Source organism: Cydia pomonella, chromosome 4 (assembly GCF_033807575.1).
Source record: "Cydia pomonella isolate Wapato2018A chromosome 4, ilCydPomo1, whole genome shotgun sequence".
NCBI classification, from domain to species: domain Eukaryota; kingdom Metazoa; phylum Arthropoda; class Insecta; order Lepidoptera; family Tortricidae; genus Cydia; species Cydia pomonella.
In genome coordinates, this window is record NC_084706.1 from 27,759,625 (window position 1) to 27,781,554 (window position 21,930).

Below are 21,930 nucleotides of genomic sequence, written 5' to 3' on the forward strand. Positions count from 1 at the left end.
ACAATTTGTATGAGTAAATTTTTTTTCAAGGTTACGGTTTTGGTGATAATATTTGCTCAGTATGAGCAATATAGGATATTCACACTGTGAATTATTGCGGATGACTAAATTTACAACCTGTAGGTATATTCCTTGTCATTATGGAAGGTGGAGATAAGGAATGTAATCTCCATGTACCAAAAAGGGTCATCAAAAAACCTTAAATAGGTGGCGTTACAATACCTAGAATAATTGAACAAAAAACTGGAATCATAGACAGCGCACTTCACTCCGTCAATGGCGCCTAGGTTCTTAGCTACTCTAGCGCTACTCTGAAGAGATTTGGAACTATTATTTATAGCTGACAGCTGGACACTTTGCAACAGTTCTACCATAAGAGATTTCACTCCTTTTAATTCCACACTCCATATTTATCATGTGGGTAAGCTTGTCAATTTTTGTTTTAATTGTCATTTTTAGATTTTTTAATGTTGTTGACCTATTGTTTTTAGAATTTGATGAAAAAATAAAAACAGATAACAAAAACTTATTCATTTATTTTCACAAAGTAAAATATAATGACAAAATGTATAAAAACGTAAATACACATAATTCATAAACTTATTACAATTTTAAAAATTAATATCTACAGTCTTTCATATTTTCAGGTATATTCAAACAAGTCAATACTTTTTTCATATAGATACTCGTAATATGTGATTTCATTGTTTGTTTGTATGAACGGTTGCTTTAAAATTAAGAGATTTATGTACACAGTTATAAGTTTTCACGGGCTATCCATAAACATGAACTTGAAAGTATTCCAAGCAAAATATATTTATTTTAAATAGAGGTATTTGTAGGAAACTGCATAACGAAGTTTCTTGCATTGAGGTCTGCAACTATACATTATATCGGTATAAACATATATGTGGCCTTATCTATGAAAAGGGACCTTATTGTCGATGGCGCTTACACGCCGCACTGCGTCGCGCAACGTTGTATTTGTATCGGAGCATCGTTTATAACGGCGGATGTTCATAGATAACATCACATATTTTTAAATCTTATTATAATAAAGTTCGTATGTACAATGAAAGGTAAAATATTATTTACAATATCTGATGATATTTAAGATGCTGATTATAAACATAATTATACTTTTAGATTGCACGGGAAGGACTAAAGAAAATTAGCGAAGTTAAAAATGCTGGAAGAAAATATATCATAAGAACTAAAGATAACAACAATGAAAAGGAATAATTGATAAATAAATATAAAGAAAATGATTTAAAAAAACTACAAGAAAAAGTAGAATAAATGGCTTCCCATTTAGAAAAAATACTTAAAAAGATGGCATTAAAAAGTATCTTATTTTGCTTTATAAAGAAAACCACATTTATGTGTTTAAAATTAGGTATACCCCGTTTTTTTAAGATTCAAATTTTTCTAACCTCAAAAGTAGTAATTAAATTTTCTTCCGAAATGCTAGGGTTCCTACGATATCTAATATTGCGGCGCAATAATATGTAAACGATACTATGATTCAGTGCACAGTTACTCAGATTTCATCTTGGAGGAAAATAGTTAGAACTACTTTTTGAGGTTATACAATTTCTAACCTGAAAAAAAGCAGACTAAGACTAAGTATTTAGTTCTTTCCAGCATCTTAAATACGTAAAAATTCACTTCCTGAAATAACAATATTTATACAATAAATAAACTCACGGAACTAAATTTCACACGGGTTGGACTGATTTCATGCATTTCTACTGTGTAAAGCGATTTAGTTCACACAAATATCAACTCTAATGTGTTGGTACTGTGGTTGATTTTAGCTAAGTTAATTAAGTGAGGCAAAGTAACTTTTCGAATTAGGTTGCGACGATGGTTCGTTTCGGTGTTTCGGTTGCGTCATTCGATATAACCGTTTTAACTATTTGATACACTTTTTCTATTAAACCTTAAGTGGGTTTCGTTGTCTGTTTATTTTACCGATCAGTTCGTGTTATTCTTTTTTCGTACGACTATTGTTAATAATTAACATTATGTAAAGTAGGTAACTTGCTTGTACTTTTCTTTGAGACGTATTTCAATTATTAGGTACCATTATTTAAGCCTAGCAAGTAGAAGATATAATCTTTATATTTTCTCAGGAAAAAAGTAACAATAGATCTTCTAATAAACAGGTATTTATACCAATAAAATATCACATCCCTAAATTCAACTCGTACCTATAATACTGATTATTAAAACAACTGGCAATTGGTGTCACAACCATCGAGTTAACATTTCTATAGAGAAGCCATACCAAAGTATGAAATTGTCGTGATCGCAACGTGTACCACGCGACCAAAACGTCGTAAGTGCAGTAAAATTCATGGCGCTTACGCGTTTATGTCGCGAAATTCACGCTCCGCTTCTGTGGATTTTTTTTTTTTTTTTTTATGTAATAGGCTGCAAACGAGCAGACGAGCCGCCTGATGGGAAGCAGTCATCGCCGCCCATGGACATAAGCAACATCGGAGGAGCCACTTATGCGTTGCCAACCTTTGAGAACCCTAAAAACCTGCTTCTTGAAGAACCCCATGTCATAGCGCAAGGGAAACACCTCAGAAGGTAGCTCATTCCACAACTTGCACGTTCTGGGAAAAAACGAGCGAGATGCCCGCTTGTTCTTGGTTTGCCAAGTGTCGAGAAAGTGAGGATGAACTTTGTTTCTTTGGCGGGAGGTGCGGTGATAAAATTATTGTTAAAACAACATCAACTCATGGCGCGAAATACTGGTTTTCTGTGTCGGTTTTAAACGTAGTAATAATAGTTCAATGTTAACCTTATAAAACTCCTAAAGAATGGCAGTCGCACTGATCCTTAAAGACATGCCACATTAAATACTTATGCATAAAGCTTGATTTAATATAAGAAACTATATGTCAGCTGTCACATCAAGCGGTGACATATTGCATAAACACACATTATAGGGAGCGTGCATGAACTATATGAGGCAGCACAGAAGCCGATTTTTGGCGCGAGGCGTAAATGTGATGTTTTTTGTTCCGATGTAGCCCACAAGATGGCAGAACCTACTATGCACAAAAACACTTGACGTGTAAATGTGCCCGTTTATGGTTCCGATTCAGAGCACAAGATGGCAGACCCTCCAACACGCACGGTCCCTATAATCTCTGCATGGTATTTACGAAGATAACTGGAGCGTTATTGTATAGCTTTTTATTTAGCATGGTTTCTGATACACCGACGAAAGCTTTCTAAAATACCGATATTTTCTAAATATTTTTACATTCTTCTATTGGGATTTATATAACTATTATTACTACGTATATAACTGGTAACCAGTATTTTGCGCCATGAGTTGTTATCTTGACAACAAACCATAGAAGCGGAGCGTGAATGTCGCGACCTTAACGCATAAGCGCCATGAATGTTACGGCGCTTACGACATTCTGGTCGCGTGGTGCAGGTTGCGATTGCTACAATTTCATTATTTGATTTGGCTTCTCTAAAGCAATAATAACTCAACGATTGAGAACGAAATTTTCCAAAATGGCAATATGTTCAAATTCCAAAATAACTTTACAGTATTTAAGAGAATTTCCGTAACTTGCACATGATTGTAGGTTTTAGTTCTTGGCATGTTTCCAGTGCGAGCCCCCCTCCTTGCCCCCCTTCTTGCCGTGGGAGGAGTGCTTCTCGTGGTGTTCCTCGTGGCCCTGCTTGCCGTTGTATCCTTTGTGGTCTGCGTCCAGGTGTCCCTTGTTGCTGTGGAGAAGCATATCGACTTAGAAAAAAATAAAGCATCCATTACTATATTTAGAATGCAACAAAAATAGCGGGGATCCTTTTCAAGGCATATTCGGTATCGTGTAAAAATTAGAAGAAAAAAAATTGACGCTATTTTTTTTCTGTGTCGGTATCGTCCAAATCGTCCAACCCTCCAAAGGCCGAAAATTTTTCGCGTAAAAAATGTTTTCTTCTACTTTTTCTAATCACATCACTAAATCGAATATGCCTTTAAGAGGATCCCCACTATTTTCGTTCCACCTTGTATGTAGAACTCTCAGTGCTATGAAACAAACGAAGTTAGTTTTTGGGCATTTTCTCCAAATCGACAACAATGGTCTACTTTTCGTGAAAAATGAGGTAGCGCTACTCGAAACTAACTACTCCAGATTCTCCACAACTCTAGCAAGGTCTCATGTTGCCTGATCCGACCAAACTTAATTTCATTGTGGAAAGTCGTACGGGTTGGGCCACGGAAACCACGCTTTGAGTCTATATCCTCGACGCTGATGTCGAGACCGAAGCTTAAGTATAACAGTGTTTATATCGACAAACGCCAAAGGAAAAGAAAAAAATATATATAAAAAAAATGCTACGAAAAGTCACGTGACTATTTCCATCCATTATCCTATTTTAGGTTTTAATTGTGTTTTCTATCAAATATTATCATATTGGCTAGGCCCTCAGGACTTCTTAGAGGCATTATGTGACGTGAGAAAAATAACGAGGGATATCCTTGCCACCTTGTTTCCCCTCGTATGTCACGTTTTAGGGTCATAGCTCACTACACCGCCTCGCTGACCACTCCGGAACGCCTTCCATAGTAACAAACTTTCGTTACCATAGCAACGCCCGCGTTTAGTATGGGAGGCGTTCCGGAATGTTCGGCGAGGCGGTGTAGTGAGCTATGACCCTTACTCACCTGTATCCTTTCTTCTCTGTCTCAAAGAACTCATGTCCAGCATTAACATGATGTGCCTTCTTCTTTCTACTTTCATTGTTGTCTCATTCTTACATTTACTCCTTCATATCTTTCGTCTCACTCACCGGTATCCCTTTTTCCCTTTCAACGAAGTCATGTCCAGCGTTGACATATCATCATAATGAGACTTCTTTTTTTTTTTCTGGAGGATAGGCAGGCGTTTGACCACGATCACACCTGATGGTAAGTGATGATGCGGTCTACGGTGGAGCACGCTACACTTCTTCTTTCACTTTCATTACTCTCATTCTTACCTTTACTCCCTAGTATCTTTTGTCTCACTCAACTCACCTATATCCCTTTTTCCCTCTCAACAAAGTTATGTCCAGCGTTGACATGATGAGCTCTCTTCTTCCCGCTCTCGTTGCTGGCATGTTTCGCGCTGAATGTACCGTAACGGTGGTGTTCTTTGCTCTTGTTGTAGTATTTATTTCTGTCTTGTTCCTAACTTTACCCTCTCATATGTTTTGTCTCACTCACCTATATCCCTCCTTTCCTCATTCAAAGAAATCATGTCCAATATTAACATTTAGTGCTTCCTTCTTCCCACTCTCTTTACCAACATATTTAGTTTAACCTCCTACAGAGTTTTAATTATCTATCATTCCTATCTGCTTTGTATCATCAGTTTATTTCTAGCTTTATCCCACTTTCCCTTATCTGTATCTGTAGTGAGACAAAATATACACTCACTCACCTGTATCCCTTCTTCCCTCTCTCAACGAAGTCATGTCCAGCATTAACATGATGTGCCTTCTTCTTCCCGCTCTCATTGCTGGCGTGTTTCGCGTTGAACTTGCCGTATCGGTGGTATTCCCCGCTCTTGTTGTAGTATTTATTTCTGTCTTGTGCCTAACTGTATCGTCTCATATGTTTTATCTCACTCACCTGTATCCCTTCTTCCCTCGCTCAACGAAGTCATGTCCAGCATTAACATGATGTGCCTTCTTCTTCCCGCTCTCATTGCTGGCGTGTTTCGCGTTGAACTTGCCGTATCGGTGGTGTTCCCCGCTCTTATGGTAGTCATCGTAAAACTTGTGCTCTTTGTGGAATTCGTCTTTGTGGTATTTGTTGTGGTAGCCTTGAAGATAATAGAAGGAAATTACCATTCAATAAGAAATTACAATATAGTTATTTGTTTTACGAACTTTGCTATATAGTGAAACAAACAATTTTCCACCACACTAAGGCGAGCAAAATATTAACTGTAAATTATTACAAATCAAATTCAAACATTATAATTCTACTAGCCAACATGAGGGAACAACTCAAAATTTGACTAACTGAGATGTATGACATTGACAGAAACACCCGCGAAATTTCACCAATTTTGGCCACATCAAGCGCTGCGATTGTTTTCGTTTTTCCTACAAGCACCAGGTAATAAAGAGGCCCACTGATTACCAGAGGGCCTACCGCGAACCACGTTCGACGTGTTGCCTCTCTGTCGCACTTGTAAATTCGTACGTAAGTGTGACAGGAGGCAGCACGTCGAACGTGGTTCGCGGTAGGCCCTCAGTTCGCCGGATGATATCAGTCCGGCCTGTCAGTTATTCGCAAAAGCTGACAATCGCGTATAACTGACAGGCCTATATCGTCCGGCGAACTGGTATTCAGAGGCCCCTTCAGAAAGACAAGCTTGTTTTGCAAGTGTACTCAGTGTAACAAAGTAACTCAATTGCATATTTGAGTAACAAATAAACCTATAAGGGTCACTTATACCATCCACGGTTAGCCACTTACTCGGAGTTAACCGTTAACACAGGTTAACTTGTACTGGTAACTCTGGGTTTAACCGATTAACTCCGAGTTAGTAGCTAACCCTGAATGGCCCAAGTGACTTTTGTTAGTCACTTATATAAACTTAGTAGATTATATAAAAGCTAATAATTATGTAAAATTATTAGCTTTCATCCAATCAGATCATTACATGAACAGTAAATCAACATAATAAACAACAAAACCAATAATGTAACAAGAAAGTAACACAAAGGCGCTAATAACATTAGATTTAATTTTAATCAAACATTACATCAACAATCAATCAACATAAACAACCAAACCAATAGTGACATGAAAATTGACACTTTATGTCGTAAATGTTCTAAATACCTATTTCTTTTATTAAAGCCGAGGTCAAACGACAAAAGACCGTGAATAATAATAATCTTGCGTAAGGCGCTTTCTCTCGCAAATCGATCTAAGTGTGATTTGTTTACGATTTGTGGCAAATTATGGTTTTCTATAAATATTTGCGGTTTAATATTCAAAGTAATTTCCTGATTGGCTTGATAAGAATTATATATAAGTATTTATGAAAGGAATAGATTTGATAGAACAACTTTTTCGAGAGAATATGCACGAGTTCAGAGGCCCATTTCTCGAACGGTATTAGACTAATTTTATTAGTACACGAACTGTCAAATCGTATTTGTACCATGGCAACACTAATAATATTAGACTGCCGCTCAAAAAACACACACACACACACACACACACACAATTTTTGACCAAAAATCATATAAATTTTTTTGCTTCTTATGATTTTTTCTCGATTTAATGCGTGGTTAAAATCTGTCTGGTTAAATGTTCACGGTGTATATTTCAATTTTGACACCCAAAAGGTGTGACTGTATCAGTTGAAGATTCTGGCCTAATGATAATTATTGGTATGGGACATGACACCCTGTATAAGCCCACATGAATATGATATACCTTGTACCATTGCCATTACAGTTAAGAGGGAAGTATACCACGTCCATACAAAAAGAGAAAAGGTTTTTCTACTTCTAAATATTCTCCATTCATGATTTTTAGTAAGTTATTGACAGAATGAAACACTAGGTTTATAGGTTTTTCTTTTTTCAAAATTTACAATACAAAAAAAAATATCTAAAAAAAAAGCGAAACCTATAAACCTAGAATATATTACGCTGAAGCGATCGACATCAAAATCAAAGTGATTTGTTAAGATTTAGTTAGTGAAAAACGATTTCTCCCGAAATGTAATTTCATAGAAGAAGTACCGATTTCCCTAGGATCGCAAAGCTATTCTTAACTATTTGAAAACCAAATTGCCATGAAATAACGTCTACTATCTTCTGTTTTTATTTTGCATTAGAAAAAGGGTAAACAATCTAGACGTATCTTTTTATTCAGAAACCCTTAAATATGTAACAATTAAGTACATAGAATAATATGATAATCTACATTATTTTAGTATCATAAGTAATACTTACAATTTTTTTAAAGCGTTTTTAAATAAAAAACACGACAATATTTACTCTTCTAATGCTAATAAAAAAGGAGGTATAAATTGTCAGTTAAGTATATGAGATGCTAACAAATTAGTTACCGATATTTTAAGAAATGGTATTTACCGAAAAACAAACCATTTTATATAAAAATAATCATCCTGTGCATTTAACTGACAAAATGTTTAACACTTTCTGTCATGTCAACAAGGGGTTCTAGAATCTGTTCAATGAGGTCTCAATTAATTATCTCATTAACAGCGTGTTTTTACGTACCAAATTTGTTTTCAATTTTTCTCCAAAAGACATCATAAAACCTATAGTGTAAAATAAGAAACAATAACATATTATTAATTTAATTTCTATTTATAATTTCCTAAAGTTGGTATCCAAAGGTTATCTGGAAGAGATCGCTCATTCGCGAGACTGCACGTTGTTGACTTCTACTCGTAATCATATTTTACATATTGTATTCTGTATTTATCGATATACATATGTATAATCGGAAGTTGATAAACGAGAAGTCCCTATGACGGCTCAAATATGCTACGAGAATTTCGGGCTCTGATAATAACATACCAGCGTAATGTTTTCACAATTAAGCATGTGTTTTAAAACGTAGGTACATAAAGCGTGACTAGTAATATATGATCACGCGCCATATTGCGGAATTTCATTGGAACTTTTTCATACTAAACTGAACTGTCACCCTATATATGAGAATGACAGCGCCCTCTTGACAATGATCATATATTTCTGGTCGGACCTTACATATGTCACAGAATGAGGGTAGCTGAAAACAAGTTGTTGTGGAGTTTCGGAATTTTATGTTAAGTAAAGGACGTCTTTTGACCGATATGATGATGAGGTTAACATTTTGTTTGAGAGGATACGGGAGCTGAGATTTAAATATTTTAGGTGATTATATCCGTCTCGTTAACGGAAGCGGCTTCTAAAACTAGTGCGACAAGGACAACGCCTGGTTAGGTGAAATATCCTGCGTAAAAATCTCAGAAAACGATGTTACTTTTACGACTGTTTCCTCCTCCTAAACTTAACCAAATGTAATGAAATTTTGAGATCTAAATGGTTCACTCCGCTGTCCGTCCGTCCGTCCGTCCGTCTGTCACCAGGCTGTATCTCATGAACCGTGATAGCTAGACTGTTGAAATTTTCACAGATGATGTATTTCTGTTGCCGCTATAACAACAAATACTAAAAGTACGGAACCCTCGGTGGGCGACTCCGACTCGCACTTGTACGGTAAACATCACCATCATTAGTGGACTAAATATCTTTGCAATAAAGTTTAGGATCCAGTGAAAAATGTGGACAATACTCGACAGTCCAAGAGTTAACAGGTCAAAGAACACCGGTTAGTAACCTCTCGTTTAACACTTTTTATAAGTTTTCTTTTTATTGCCCGTCTATGGCAGTTTTTGTGCACAATGGTTGGCCTTGGGCTGGTTGCATTAGATGCTACTAAACGTGGAAATAGGTCGTGAAACATTGTTATATTTAACAAGACATTTTAATATGAAATAGTTATTTATTTGTTTTATCCGGGCAAAGTTGTTGCTTAAACGCTCGTGCTAATATTGATACCCGAGCAAGCGAAAGATTCCAAAATTAAATCTTGAATGTTGCGACGGTTTAAAGGCACAAGGGTTAAACAAACTTTGCCTCTGAGAGAATCACAATTTTTTTTACCACACCAACGTGAGGAAAATACTAACTTATTATGGTATTTCATCCAAAAAAATCCATCGAATTTAGACCCCTTATGTCCACGTGCCTGCTCATGCTTCCCTTCACTTCTTCATACGCCTTGCAGATACCTCATTGTCCTTACCTTTCTATATGTTCTCTTAAAATGTCGTTCTTGTTTTAGTCTTGTATATTTTCTGGCGTAGCATTCTATTTTGTGACCTAGGCTTACCTTAATCTTATATTCCTTCTTGACCTTTCTTTTCATCAAACTTAGATTCCTTATACCCCCTATGGTCTGCTTCGTATGAGTGCTCCTCTACTTCTATCATCGTAATCTTTATATTGCTTACCTTTAGTTTTGTGTCCCTTCTTATGCCCCTTCTTCTCATCAAATTTAGATCCCTTGTGTCCATGAGCTTCCTCCTCATGGCTTCCTTTATGGTCTGCTTTATCGTGGTGTTTCTTCTTTTTTCCTTCTGCTTCTTCATATTCCTTGCGATGTAGCTCGTCCGTTTTGAAGCCTTTAGCTCCTTTGTCTACATGATGGTCGTGTTTGAAACCACTGGAGCTCTGAAAGATTAATGTCAAAGTTAAATAAATTTTATTTTTAAAGTGCAAACTGTGTGCTGTTTTACCAAAGTGCGTAAATCTTGTGTGTGTGTGCATAATATATATTAGTGATTAATATAAATAATACAAATAAACTTTATTTATTTACGGGTTGCCCTAAGGACTTTTAACTCAAGCTGGGAATCGTGTCTAATGTGTAAATTTAGTTGACATTATTATTATTCTATATATTACTATTCAGTGACGTCACACTTGTTTCGCATCTCTTTCTGCCGGCGATTCTCTCGAAAACACACCTTTCCAACTACATTTATGAGAATCATTCTGCAGAAAGAGACGGAGAATTCAACGTGACGCCATTCAACGTTATTTTGTTCAACGTTTTGTTCCTTAACAAGAGCTGAGACGGCGAGAAATTCCTTTAATGTAATATTATAATATTGGTCTCTGTTTGACGCGGTACCTTCATTTACTACCTATATAAATTTTACCGTCTTCCATACACGCCACTATACACACCGGTACACCGATGTACACAAAAATATATCTTAATTCAAAACCCAAAACTTTCTTGCGCACGGTTGCTTACAGAAAATAATAAATTGCTTAGTCCAATAAAATAATATGTCTTGAGTTAAAAGCATCATGATTTTTAAAGGAGAATAAAAAATATTTAGTTTTATCTTTACACGTTTTTAAAGCGAATGGTAGTGATTTGAGTTAAGATATTAATTATTCGCCGCAATAAATAAAAAACGTCTTAGCAAGAGATATAGCACGGTCTTAAAAACGGTTTTATTTTGAGTAACTCTTCCTCAAACCAAAAATATCACCCGCTTCCAAAGAAGAAGCACCAAAATTTTCCTTTGAGACTTTTAAGTTTTTACGCAAGAGCAATTAATTCTTGGTTTGATGTTTTCAATATACAGTCAAGAGCCGAAGCTATTTTAAAGAAAAAGCACCAAAACTTTGGTTTGAGACTTTTACATAAAATAATATCAATATATTTGATGAAGAGGACTAAAGCGCTGGTGGCCTAGCGGTAAGAGCACGTGACTTGCGATCCGGAGGTCGCGCGTTCAAACCCCGGGGCGTACCAATGAGTTTTTCGGAACTTATGTACGAAGTATCATTTGATATTCACCAGTCGCTTTTCGGTGAAGGAAAACATCGTAAGTAAACCGTGTTAATACTAATAAGGCCTCTAGTTTACCTTCTGGGTTGAAAGGTCAGATGGCAGTCGCTTTCGTAAAAGCTAGTGCCTACGCCAATTCATATTTCACATTGAGTAACGTCCTCTTGAACCAATGCTTTTTCTTGTTTTTATGGAGAAATATAATTCTCAATTCAATTATGAGTATCTAACCCCAAGAAACAAAGTTTCTTGGCACAAGTTCTGTAAGTATTGCACTAAGACACTTAGATTCAATTAAAAAAATACAATACATAAAACAAAACGCAAACGCTCTTGGTGAGAATATTGAGCTTTTTATAGCTTGAATTTAATAACAAAATCTAGTTAAACAGATATATGCATAAACGCAATATTTCACTAACAAAATCACGTTTTTCTTGTTTTTAGGGTTCCGTACCCAAACGGTAAAACGGGACCCTATCACTAAGACTCCGCTGTCCGTCCGTCCGTCTGTCATCAGGCTGTATCTCATGAACCGTGATAGCTAGACAGTTGAAATTTTCACAGATGATGTATTTCTGTTGCCGCTATAACAACAAATACTAAAAAGTACGGAACCCTCGGTGGGAAAGTCCAACTCCCACTTGTCCGGTTTTTTTCATACTTCGAGCTCTCATTGACCGTGACGTCACGATCACTTATCGTTTTGTTAGGAGCGGTTCACAAGTGAAATACGACTGTCGGACTTTGACTATCATTTCTAACTTTTATAATGATTCAACGCTATTAGGACCTGTGTGGCTCCTACACACACGCATTACACAGACAGTTGATCCTAAAACGTACCTGATTGATTGATACCATTAATAAAAAATGTCTTCTATCGAATAGTCACCGTACACAGAAAAAAAATAGTTCTCCAGCCAAGTAAAGACTCTTGTGTCAAGATATTTTGTGTTTCCTATATAAGGAAACAATAAAATGTTTTTTGAAGATATAAAATATTTCAAAGTATATTATTTAAGCTAAAAAATTCAATTCTCTATCCAAGCTATAAACACTTTTTTTGTTATTAAATTCAATGTGTCATCATCCCTATTGGCAAAGAGAATTGATTGTAATAGAGAAGTAATGTCTAAGAAAAAACGTGCCCCTTAGTTTGACATCCAAAACATATGGCGCATATGCTGCTGCTTTTTAGGGGTTTTCAGGGACGAAAAATCGATCTAGCTAGGTATTATCTCTGAAAAAACGCGGATTTTTGAGTATTTACTCGTATATGTTCTCGCAAAGCTCGGTCTCCCAGATATTTACTATAAAATGAATACACGATTGGGTCATAATGAGTCCTACCATAGATGTATTTAATATTCTATGATCTGATTCCTACAACTCCTACACACGCAAATTTTATGACGTATTAAAAAGAAACTACTAAACTAAAAGTTATTGTTTTTTTTCTATTTTTGTGTGAACATCTTAATGCGGTCCATAGAATACATCTACTTACCAAGTTTGAACAGTATAGCTCTTATAGTTTCGGAAAAAAGTGGCTGTTACATAATCGGACAGACAGACGGACATGACGAATCTATAAGGGTTCCGTTTTTTGCCATTTGGCTACGGAACCCTAAAAAGGGCGATACAAAATCAGCTTTTCTGGCTCAGTATTTATAAGTATACAGTTATTTGATACCTAGGAATAAAAAAATACAACGGTTTTGTCAAATTTTATATAATCGCATAAAACTGGGTTTGTGCTTTGAGAGCCTACCACGAAATTTTTGATTGTGGTTTACGCGGTGGTAGACCCTCTTTGGTACTTTAATTTTTTTAGCAGAGTTCGTTTTTAGGGTTCCATACCCAAAGGGTCAAACGGGACCATATTACTGAGACTCCGCTGTCCGTCCGTCCGTCCGTCTGTCACCAGGCAGGCTGAGTCGGTTGAAATTTCTACAGATTATGTATTTCTGTTGCTGCTATAACAACAAATACTAAAAAAAGAATAAAACAAATATTTCAAGGGGGCTCCCATACAAAAACTGATTTTTAGACAATGGTACGGAACCTTTCGTGCGTGATTCTGAATCGCACTTGGCCGGTTTTTTGTATAGTACTTTTTTCAGCATTATACAGGATGTTTTAGTCACCTGCAATAATTTACGGGGTGAATATATAGGTCATACTGGGTAACTTTTACTATGGGACCAAACCCAAAATCGCGAAAAAAAATGGCTGTTTCATACAATTTGGCTGTCTGACTTTGACGTTTTCTATTTATTTATTTATTTATTTAAACCTTTGGGAAACAAACAGGCAAAAACAACACATATAGTTAATCAGATTACACATCATAAGCCAAACAGTTTCCACTAATGAATAATAACAATTATGTTGCTCAGAAATTAACATTAATATTAAAACATGCAAAACTCAAATAACACTAACTGTTGAAAACAATATTAACAAATTGGCAAGTATGCTGAAATATACTGACTAATCAATATTATTATTAGCTGTACATTTTATTGCAGAGACAAACTGCTGTAATGATAAATGGAATATATCAATATCAGAAAATTTTTCATTATAAGTTCTACACGCTCTAGCTAAGAACTTATTTCTTGCATATGTAGTACGACCAAAGTTAATTTCTATGGGATACTTATAATTTTTCTCGCCATTCCGGGGTTGGTACCATAGTAAAAGTTGCTCAGTATCACCTATATATTATTGCAGATGACAAAATAAATACCATGTAGCGATTTTGACGTGTCTTTTTATTGAAAAAAGTCAGTGAGAAGTCATAGAAAACATTCCTAGCTTGTCCCTAAACATAGGACCAAGTTTTTTAGGGGAGGATTCAAGTACGCAGCAACAAAAAATTGGAATGATCCCCCGCCACCACTAAGGAGTCCTATGCCGTTGCTAAAATTCAAGAAGCTGGTTAAAGCACATTTTCTTAAAATACAGAAAGGAGATCCCCCCGCCCCCCTAACTAACTTACTATATAGATAGATAGATAGATAGATTTTATTTGGTATTAATCATACACTGTCACATTAGGTACAATTTAGGCACAATTAATTTCAAAATTATTATAAATTAAAATACATGTCAACTAATTATTCCAATTCACGTAAATATTAATGATAACGATTTTAAAATTCTAATGTATTAGGAAAATAATAAAATATAATTCAAATTAACTATTTACAATTAGGCACAATATAAATAATCACAATTACATTAGAATAAAAACATTTATCAGAATAAACTATAAAATATGTTTGATATGGTAATATATATTATATTATATATCACACACGCATACACACACACACAGACATTATTCACAAAAACAACCGCGCCGATCGCATATATTACTTATGACCAGGATATGTAATGACCGACCTGTCAAAAAAAAGGGTATATATCTAGCAATAAAGCTGAGACAGGTACCCATTGCCTATACCAAAAAACCACATAGGTAAAAAGGTAAGAGCTGTAGTAAATTTTTTGTGATTTTTTTGATAATTTATTTTGTGCAATTAAGTGTATTTTGTTTTATGTCACGTTCTATGTTATTTTTATTTTGTATCTTTGGTAGTTGTGGCAATATACATTTTGTATCTTTGGTAGTTGTGGCAATATACATTTTGTATCTTTGGTAGTTGTGGCAATATACATTTTGTATCTTTGGTAGTTGTGGCAATATACATTTTGTATCTTTGGTAGTTGTGGCAATATACATTTTGTATCTTTGGTAGTTGTGGCAATATACATTTTGTATCTTTGGTAGTTGTGGCAATATACATTTTGTATCTTTGGTAGTTGTGGCAATATACATTTTGTATCTTTGGTAGTTGTGGCAATATACATTTTGTATCTTTGGTAGTTGTGGCAATATACATTTTGTATCTTTGGTAGTTGTGGCAATATACATTTTGTATCTTTGGTAGTTGTGGCAATATACATTTTGTATCTTTGGTAGTTGTGGCAATATACATTTTTTATCTTTATCTTTTAAAAACACTTTTGAAAAATAAGTCACGGCAAATATATAACAATTATTAAATCAAATACGATCATTTTTACATTATTTTGTTCTCATAAGTGGTTACTAATTTTTAAAACCCGTTTTTTTTAAAGACTCGTCAAGATTGTTTACCTTTTTTCTAATACTAAAAAAAACGAACTAAATATAGGCGGCACATCTGTCGTGCACACAGCCAATAACGTATGCGTGAGCGATACATTTTCTTACGTATCACAAGTGCAATATTTACAAGATGTAACAAAAAAAGTGGGGATCTAATAAGTTATTGGTTTTGATAAGGAAAAAGTAAAAAAAATCTATTTTTGACGTAACAATTTTTAGAGTTCCGTAGCCAAATGGCAAAAAATGGAACCCTTATGGATTCGTCATGTCTGTTTGTCGGTCCGTCCGTATGTCACAGCCACTTTTTTGGTAAGTAGGTGTATTCTGTGAACCGCATTAAGATTTACACACAAAAATAGAAAAAAAAAACAACAAATTTTGGGGGTTCCCCATACTTAGAACAGAAACTCAAAATGTTTTTTTATCAAACCCATACGTGTGGGGTATCTATGGATAGGTCTTCAAAAATGATATTGAGGTTTCTAATATCATTTTTTACTAAACTGAATAGTTTGCGCGAGAGACACTTCCAAAGTGGTAAAATGTGTCCCACCCCGTAACTTCTAAAATAAGAGAAAGATGACCGACTTGGACGACTTGCTCCGTATAGTATTTATCTTTAGATATTGAAAATAATGTAAACAAACCACAATTATGTATTATATTGGGCCAGAAAATTCAATCCAATCAATTAATCAAGTCATTTAATTTAACTCGATGTGCCAAAAATTAGGGTCTGTTTCACAATGTCCAAGTAAAGTATTGGATAGCTAATTAACAAATAAATTAACTGACAGATAAAACTACCTAGTTCTAAGGTATATATCTACCAATTAAGCTTATTTGAAGATTGTGAAAGGCCAATGACTTTATTCGTCAGATAAGTGGCAAGTAGCTTATTCAGGACTTTACTTGGACATGTGAAACAGACCCTTACTCATAGACATATATATCTAAGAACGGGCCTTACGGCCACTAAATATGGCGCTAGTTCAGTGGTGTCACTCTCGAATTCGAGCCAATCGTGCAGTCTAACGCAACTAGTTGCGATCAATCGCGCGCGTGATCGGAACTAGTTGCGACCAATCGCGCGCGTGATGCGAACGCGCGAACTCGAATCGCGTTGCGGCGTTAGACTGCACGATTGGCTCGAATTCGTATGCTTGACACCGCTGTACTGGCCATTTTCTTATTGTCCGTAAGGCCCATTCTTAGATATATATGTCAATGCCCTTACTACGACATATTATTTACTCAACGAAGCTGCTGTTCTCGTGTTATTTTGTTAATAGGAATATATCGGGATGATATGAATAATCAATAGTATTTTAGTTTTGTAATATTTGCTATTACTTCGCCCTAGAAAATAATCTAAAATGAGATCGAATATTTAGCTATTTGAGGGTAGATGTAAACATTACACGATTAAATGAAAAAGGTTAAAGCCAGAACGATAAAGGAACAGATCCAGTCAATCTCAATTTCCTATTTAATTGATTAAATGATCAATGTTTCAGGTAACCCAAAATGTAAATATACAGAGTTATAGAAATAACAATGTTATTCGCGTCAAAAAAAATCTTCTACCTACTCTTCCTACTCAGAACTTAATCAGACGACGATACCGTATACAGTGTGTCCCTAGCCATTGGACAAAGCCGACATGTACATATGCATTAGGGTATTTAGAACCAGTGTACAAAGTATCATAACAACCGGTGTAGCGGTTTCGAAGAAATTAACAAATTACCATTTTTTACTTTGGAGCAGCCTGTATGTGTTAGTAGCTCCTAAGGTAATATCCTCAAAGAATATTATGGAACCTTCTTCGACCTTTTTGATTATCTTTTTTATTTATGACACTAATAAGCTTCTGACTTATTGAAAAATGACATCATTATCAAATATTTCGAACAAATTGTCAAAAACACTGCCAAAGATTAACACAGTGTGTTTCTTTTTGTTGTCGATTATTGCAAATAACTTTTGTTCGAAAAATTTTTTTTTTTATCTTTTGTTCTAATTAAAAATATATTAACGTCAGAGCATTCCTGAGAAGTAACCCTACGTGGGATTTCAGGGTTTGTCCAATGGCTAAGGTCACCTTGTATGCAACGGCTCTCCACTATTTTAGTTACGTACCTACGCATTGTATGTCTTTGTTCTTATCCTACGGGAATGATTATGATATTTCCAGTCTGTAAAATATGCATGCAAGTACACATTTATGTATAATACTTTTCAAACGCGAAGGGTACGGTGACAGGTGTCATCCCATTCCATTTAATTATTTATATTATTAATATAGGTTTAGTATATTAGGTAATAAGTTACTAATATAATAAAATATAATATGGAAATTTAATTCTGAAATAAATGTTTATTTAATTTAATTTATATTTTTATTTATTCAAACAAAATGTATACAGTCTGACAGTCTAAACCAAATCGCTGTACAATTTAGAGACAACTTATACGCTACGGTACACAACACTTTACAACAACAGTTTTATGAAATACCACTACCATCCATCACCTCGCAGTACTTCAGACAGACACTACAGACACTTGCCCATCGACTTGCAAACAAATCACTTTCAGGGGCCCATGACAGAACCGCGTTCAGAAATTTTAGAGCGCGAATGAGAGGAGATTTCAGGTGTGCTACAGTACGCGTAGCTGGAACTGCAAGAAGTATGGTGTCTAGCCCTAAGTTCCTGCTTGGATAGGAAAGGCACAAAGAGCCTCACTATCCTGATATTTATAACCTTAAAATGCCAAATCTTCCGAAATTTATTGAGATGACACCTATCACCGTACCCTTCGTGTTTGAAAAATACTATGAATATGTGTGTATGTTTATGTAGATCGATTTGTTTTTATAAAGCCGGTGACATACCTAAGCTACAATTTGATCGGTTTTTTTTATGCGTGTCAGTTTAAGTAAACTGACATTTATTTTTACAAGCTTTTATTCAACTTGCCCTGTTAGTAATGTATGTTAGTTTGTTAGTGTGTGTCAAACATGTGAAGCTAAATTGGACCAAGTTCTCGATTTCTGATTGAGCTGAAAATTTGCATACATACGAGTATGTAAGTTGGGTGACAATGCTATATTATGGTACCATCGAGCTGATGATGGAGACAGGAGGTGGCCATAGGAACTCTGCGATGAAATAATGCAACCTAATCGTATTTAGGGTTTTTAGAATTGTCTTGATGAATATTAGTTGCCCGTGATAAGAAAAGTACAGTCCGCGAAAAAAGCTTGTACCAAAATGAAAATTTTGGCAAAATATTATACAAGTATCAATTTAAAGGTTTTCTGTAGACGTATTTATTATTGGCAAGCCGGATAGAATCACAAGTAAATAAGCAGGCAGTTCAAAATTATCGAAACTAAACTTTATTGTGAAAGTAATGTGTTGTTGAACGTTTTAAATTAACGAATATTTAATGTTAACATATTTAATGTTTTTATGCATTTTCTCAAATATATTAAAAGTGGACTGATTTTTTTAGCTAAGCAAACAATGTGTCAGCAAACCTTACTTTGTATTACAAATTTTAACTATGGAATAACAGAAAAAGCTGTCAATTTTTGTTTTGCAAGGGGGCAAAGTTATTGTTTAACCGCTCGTGCTAATATTGATACCCGAGCAAGCGAAAGATTCTAAAAATGAACCACGAGCGTAGCGAGTGGTTCGAGAAGTGGAATCTTGTGCGTCGCGAGGGTTTCAAGGAACGAAGGTTAAACAAACTTTGCTTCCGAGTGAAACACAAAAATTTTCAATTTTCAATTCCTAACTATGAAATACCAAAAAATCTTATTGAATCAAATCCAAAATCCAAATGAACGTAATAAAAAAATATAATTCAAAATCATCAAGTTAATTCTACTAGCTAACATAACGAAACAACTCAAAATTTGTATCTGATTATTTTGCCCCAGATATAGATAAAGTGCAACTTTTACCAGTCGGTGTGGTGAAAACAATTTATTAAATATGTTTTTGTAAACTGTACAAAACAACATGCACGAGGCTTTCTAAATAACTGACATAACTATTTTACATAAGTATATACGCCCGATTCGAACTTTAATACGTCAAATATTAGGTCTAGATACGATATCAAGACCTAATATATCTTCATTTATTTTATTTTTTATTTTAGTACATGGAAAACCAACAGCGCTATATATATATCTAGAACTTCCAATAGAATTACAGAGCCAATTACAGGTTCTCACTTATAGAAATATAGTAAATTATAAAAAGTTTTTTCCCATCTTAATTACACATACAAGTTCCTACAGCATAAGAACAGTACCCCTAGTGTAAATTTAGTCGATAGCGAAACGTGACGTACGCGTTTGCGTTAAGTCTCATTTTGTATGGGCTTTTGAACAACGCGCCAAGCGGGACGTTTTGGAAAGTCAAAAATCTCATACAAAATGACACCTAACGCAAACGCGTACGTCACGTTTCGCTGTCGAAAATATTTACACTAGGGGTACAGTACCCCTAGTGTAAATAAATTCGATTTTGAAACGTAACGTACGCGTTTGCGTTTAGTCTCATTTTGTATTGGATTTAGAAAGAGCGCGCCAAGCGGGACGTTTTGGAAACTCAAAATCCTATACAAAATGAGACTTAACGCAAACGCATTCGTCACGTTATGATGTCGATAAAATTTACACTAGGGGTACAGATCTACATATATATATATATATATATGATTCATTTTTACAAAAATAAATTAAAAAAAGAATGTTAATATTAATGTTAGAATTGGGCCGAATCGATAGTCTCATAATATTTTTGTCCTTGAACTCTTCATAAGCATACTTATAAATACGGAACCCTAAAAACCGCCAGCCAAATTATTTATAACTTTTTTAAATGCAGGTGCAAAATTAATGAAGCACTTAAAATAAACACAGAACACAACATACCTTTCCTCCTTTATGCGCGTCATGCTGCGCATGTTTCGAATGACCCCCTCCCTGAGTATGTCCCGTCGCATGCTTATGATGCTTGACCACCGCCGCTGCCTCCTGCTGATCCTTCAACAGCGGGATTTCTTCCACAGTAGCTACAGCAACTTCTGAGGAAAGCGGGACTTTCGCTTGGATGATACCTAAAGAACTTTGGAAGGAGTTGGGAGCGTTAGCTACTCGGATAGAAGATTTAACTGGAACTAAGAATGGTTGCTGGTGGGTTAGAGCTACGGGATTTGAAGGTTGAGTGAGTTGATGGACTTGGGGTTTCGCAAGCAGATTTTGAGAATATTGGGGTACTTGAGGGGTTTGGATTTTTGCGTATGACGCTTGGACAGGAGTTTGGTGAGGTTGAGTATGGAGAGGTTGGGATATTTGACGAGCTTGTTTATATGGCACAGGAGACAACACAGACGGCACAGGACGATACACAACAGGCACACTCACATCTGGCCTCGTATTCGGTGCTGCGTAAACTTTATGATAATGTTCAGCGCTAGCCGCTAGCATTTCTTCATATGGAGGCGATGGGTAGCTATCTCCATCCGTAAACTCATGGACTTCATATTGATGGACTTGGCGAGGAGTTCTTACTGAGCGACGGACACGACTTATTGGGACATCTTCGTATGTACATCTTTTCACTCTTATATGCTCTTCAAACGGACCTTCATGTACATCACGCCGTGTCCTGTAATTCTCTTTATAATCGCCATTTATATCTCGCCTAGCTCCTGAATGTTCTTCAAACGGTTCATGAATATCCCGCCGCGTTCTAAAAATCTCTTCATAAGGATCGCCGTTTTCTATATCTCGTCTGGTTCTAGAATGTTCAAAATCGTCTATGTTTCTTTTGTTTTTGGAATGCTCATAATCCTCCTCATTGTAAGGTTCTTCCAACTCCTCTTCCTCGATATCATCGAGCTGAGCTGCCACCGCTACAACTAACAAGAACCAAAGTAACTTCATCACTGCTGCAAGCGTTGTATTTTTTTCTTTTATACCATTCAACGTCGGTAGATTGCAAATAAGACAACAACGTTATTTGCACAAGCGGGCGCGCGCGGTCAACGCCAGGTATGCACTGTCGTTCGAACGCCGCTTAGAAAGCGTACTTTAACGCTAAAATGGATTTTCGGTGAAAACTATGACCGTGAATAAAATTAAGTTTTCTGAGGTTATATTATGCAATGATTACTGAACCATGGATGATGTATTATCAGGATTATGCAAGTTATGGGGGTAAATTGTAATATTTTAGGCGATTGAAGTAAACGTGAATGATAATTACTAAATCATTTCGCCGCTATAATACTGTTGGTAATATTTAACTAT

General features: G+C 35.6%; 1 protein-coding gene across 2 annotated transcripts; it reads right to left on the reverse strand.

Annotated features, from left to right (window-relative positions):
- Positions 1-516: 516 nt before the first annotated feature.
- Positions 517-21,686, reverse strand: LOC133517381 (histidine-rich glycoprotein-like). 2 transcript variants are annotated; one of them, XM_061850682.1, is made up of 4 exons: positions 20,551-21,686; positions 10,077-10,296; positions 5,651-5,843; positions 517-3,759 (listed from the first exon to the last, which is right to left on the reverse strand). In XM_061850682.1, the coding sequence occupies exons 1-4, from the start codon at positions 21,562-21,564 to the stop codon at positions 3,621-3,623; spliced, it is 1,566 nt and encodes a 521-aa protein (XP_061706666.1). In that variant the 5' UTR covers positions 21,565-21,686; the 3' UTR covers positions 517-3,620. The 2 variants fall into 2 exon arrangements, with proteins under 2 accessions (XP_061706666.1, XP_061706667.1); XM_061850683.1 differs by having other exon boundaries at positions 21,043-21,682.
- Positions 21,687-21,930: the final 244 nt, after the last annotated feature.

What these genes read in the sequence shown, in the direction of transcription:
- LOC133517381 (XM_061850682.1), bottom strand. Translation starts at nt 21,564, where the DNA reads ATGAAGTTACTTTGGTTCTTGTTAGTTGTAGCGGTGGCAGCTCAGCTC. An exon ending in GAAGGGACACAAAACTAAAG is followed by an intron (nt 5,844 to 10,076) that starts GTAAGCAATATA and finishes ATTATCTTCAAG; the next exon opens with GCTACCACAACAAATACCAC. An exon ending in CGAGGGAAGAAGGGATACAG is followed by an intron (nt 3,760 to 5,650) that starts GTGAGTGAGATA and finishes GCTTCTCCACAG; the next exon opens with CAACAAGGGACACCTGGACG.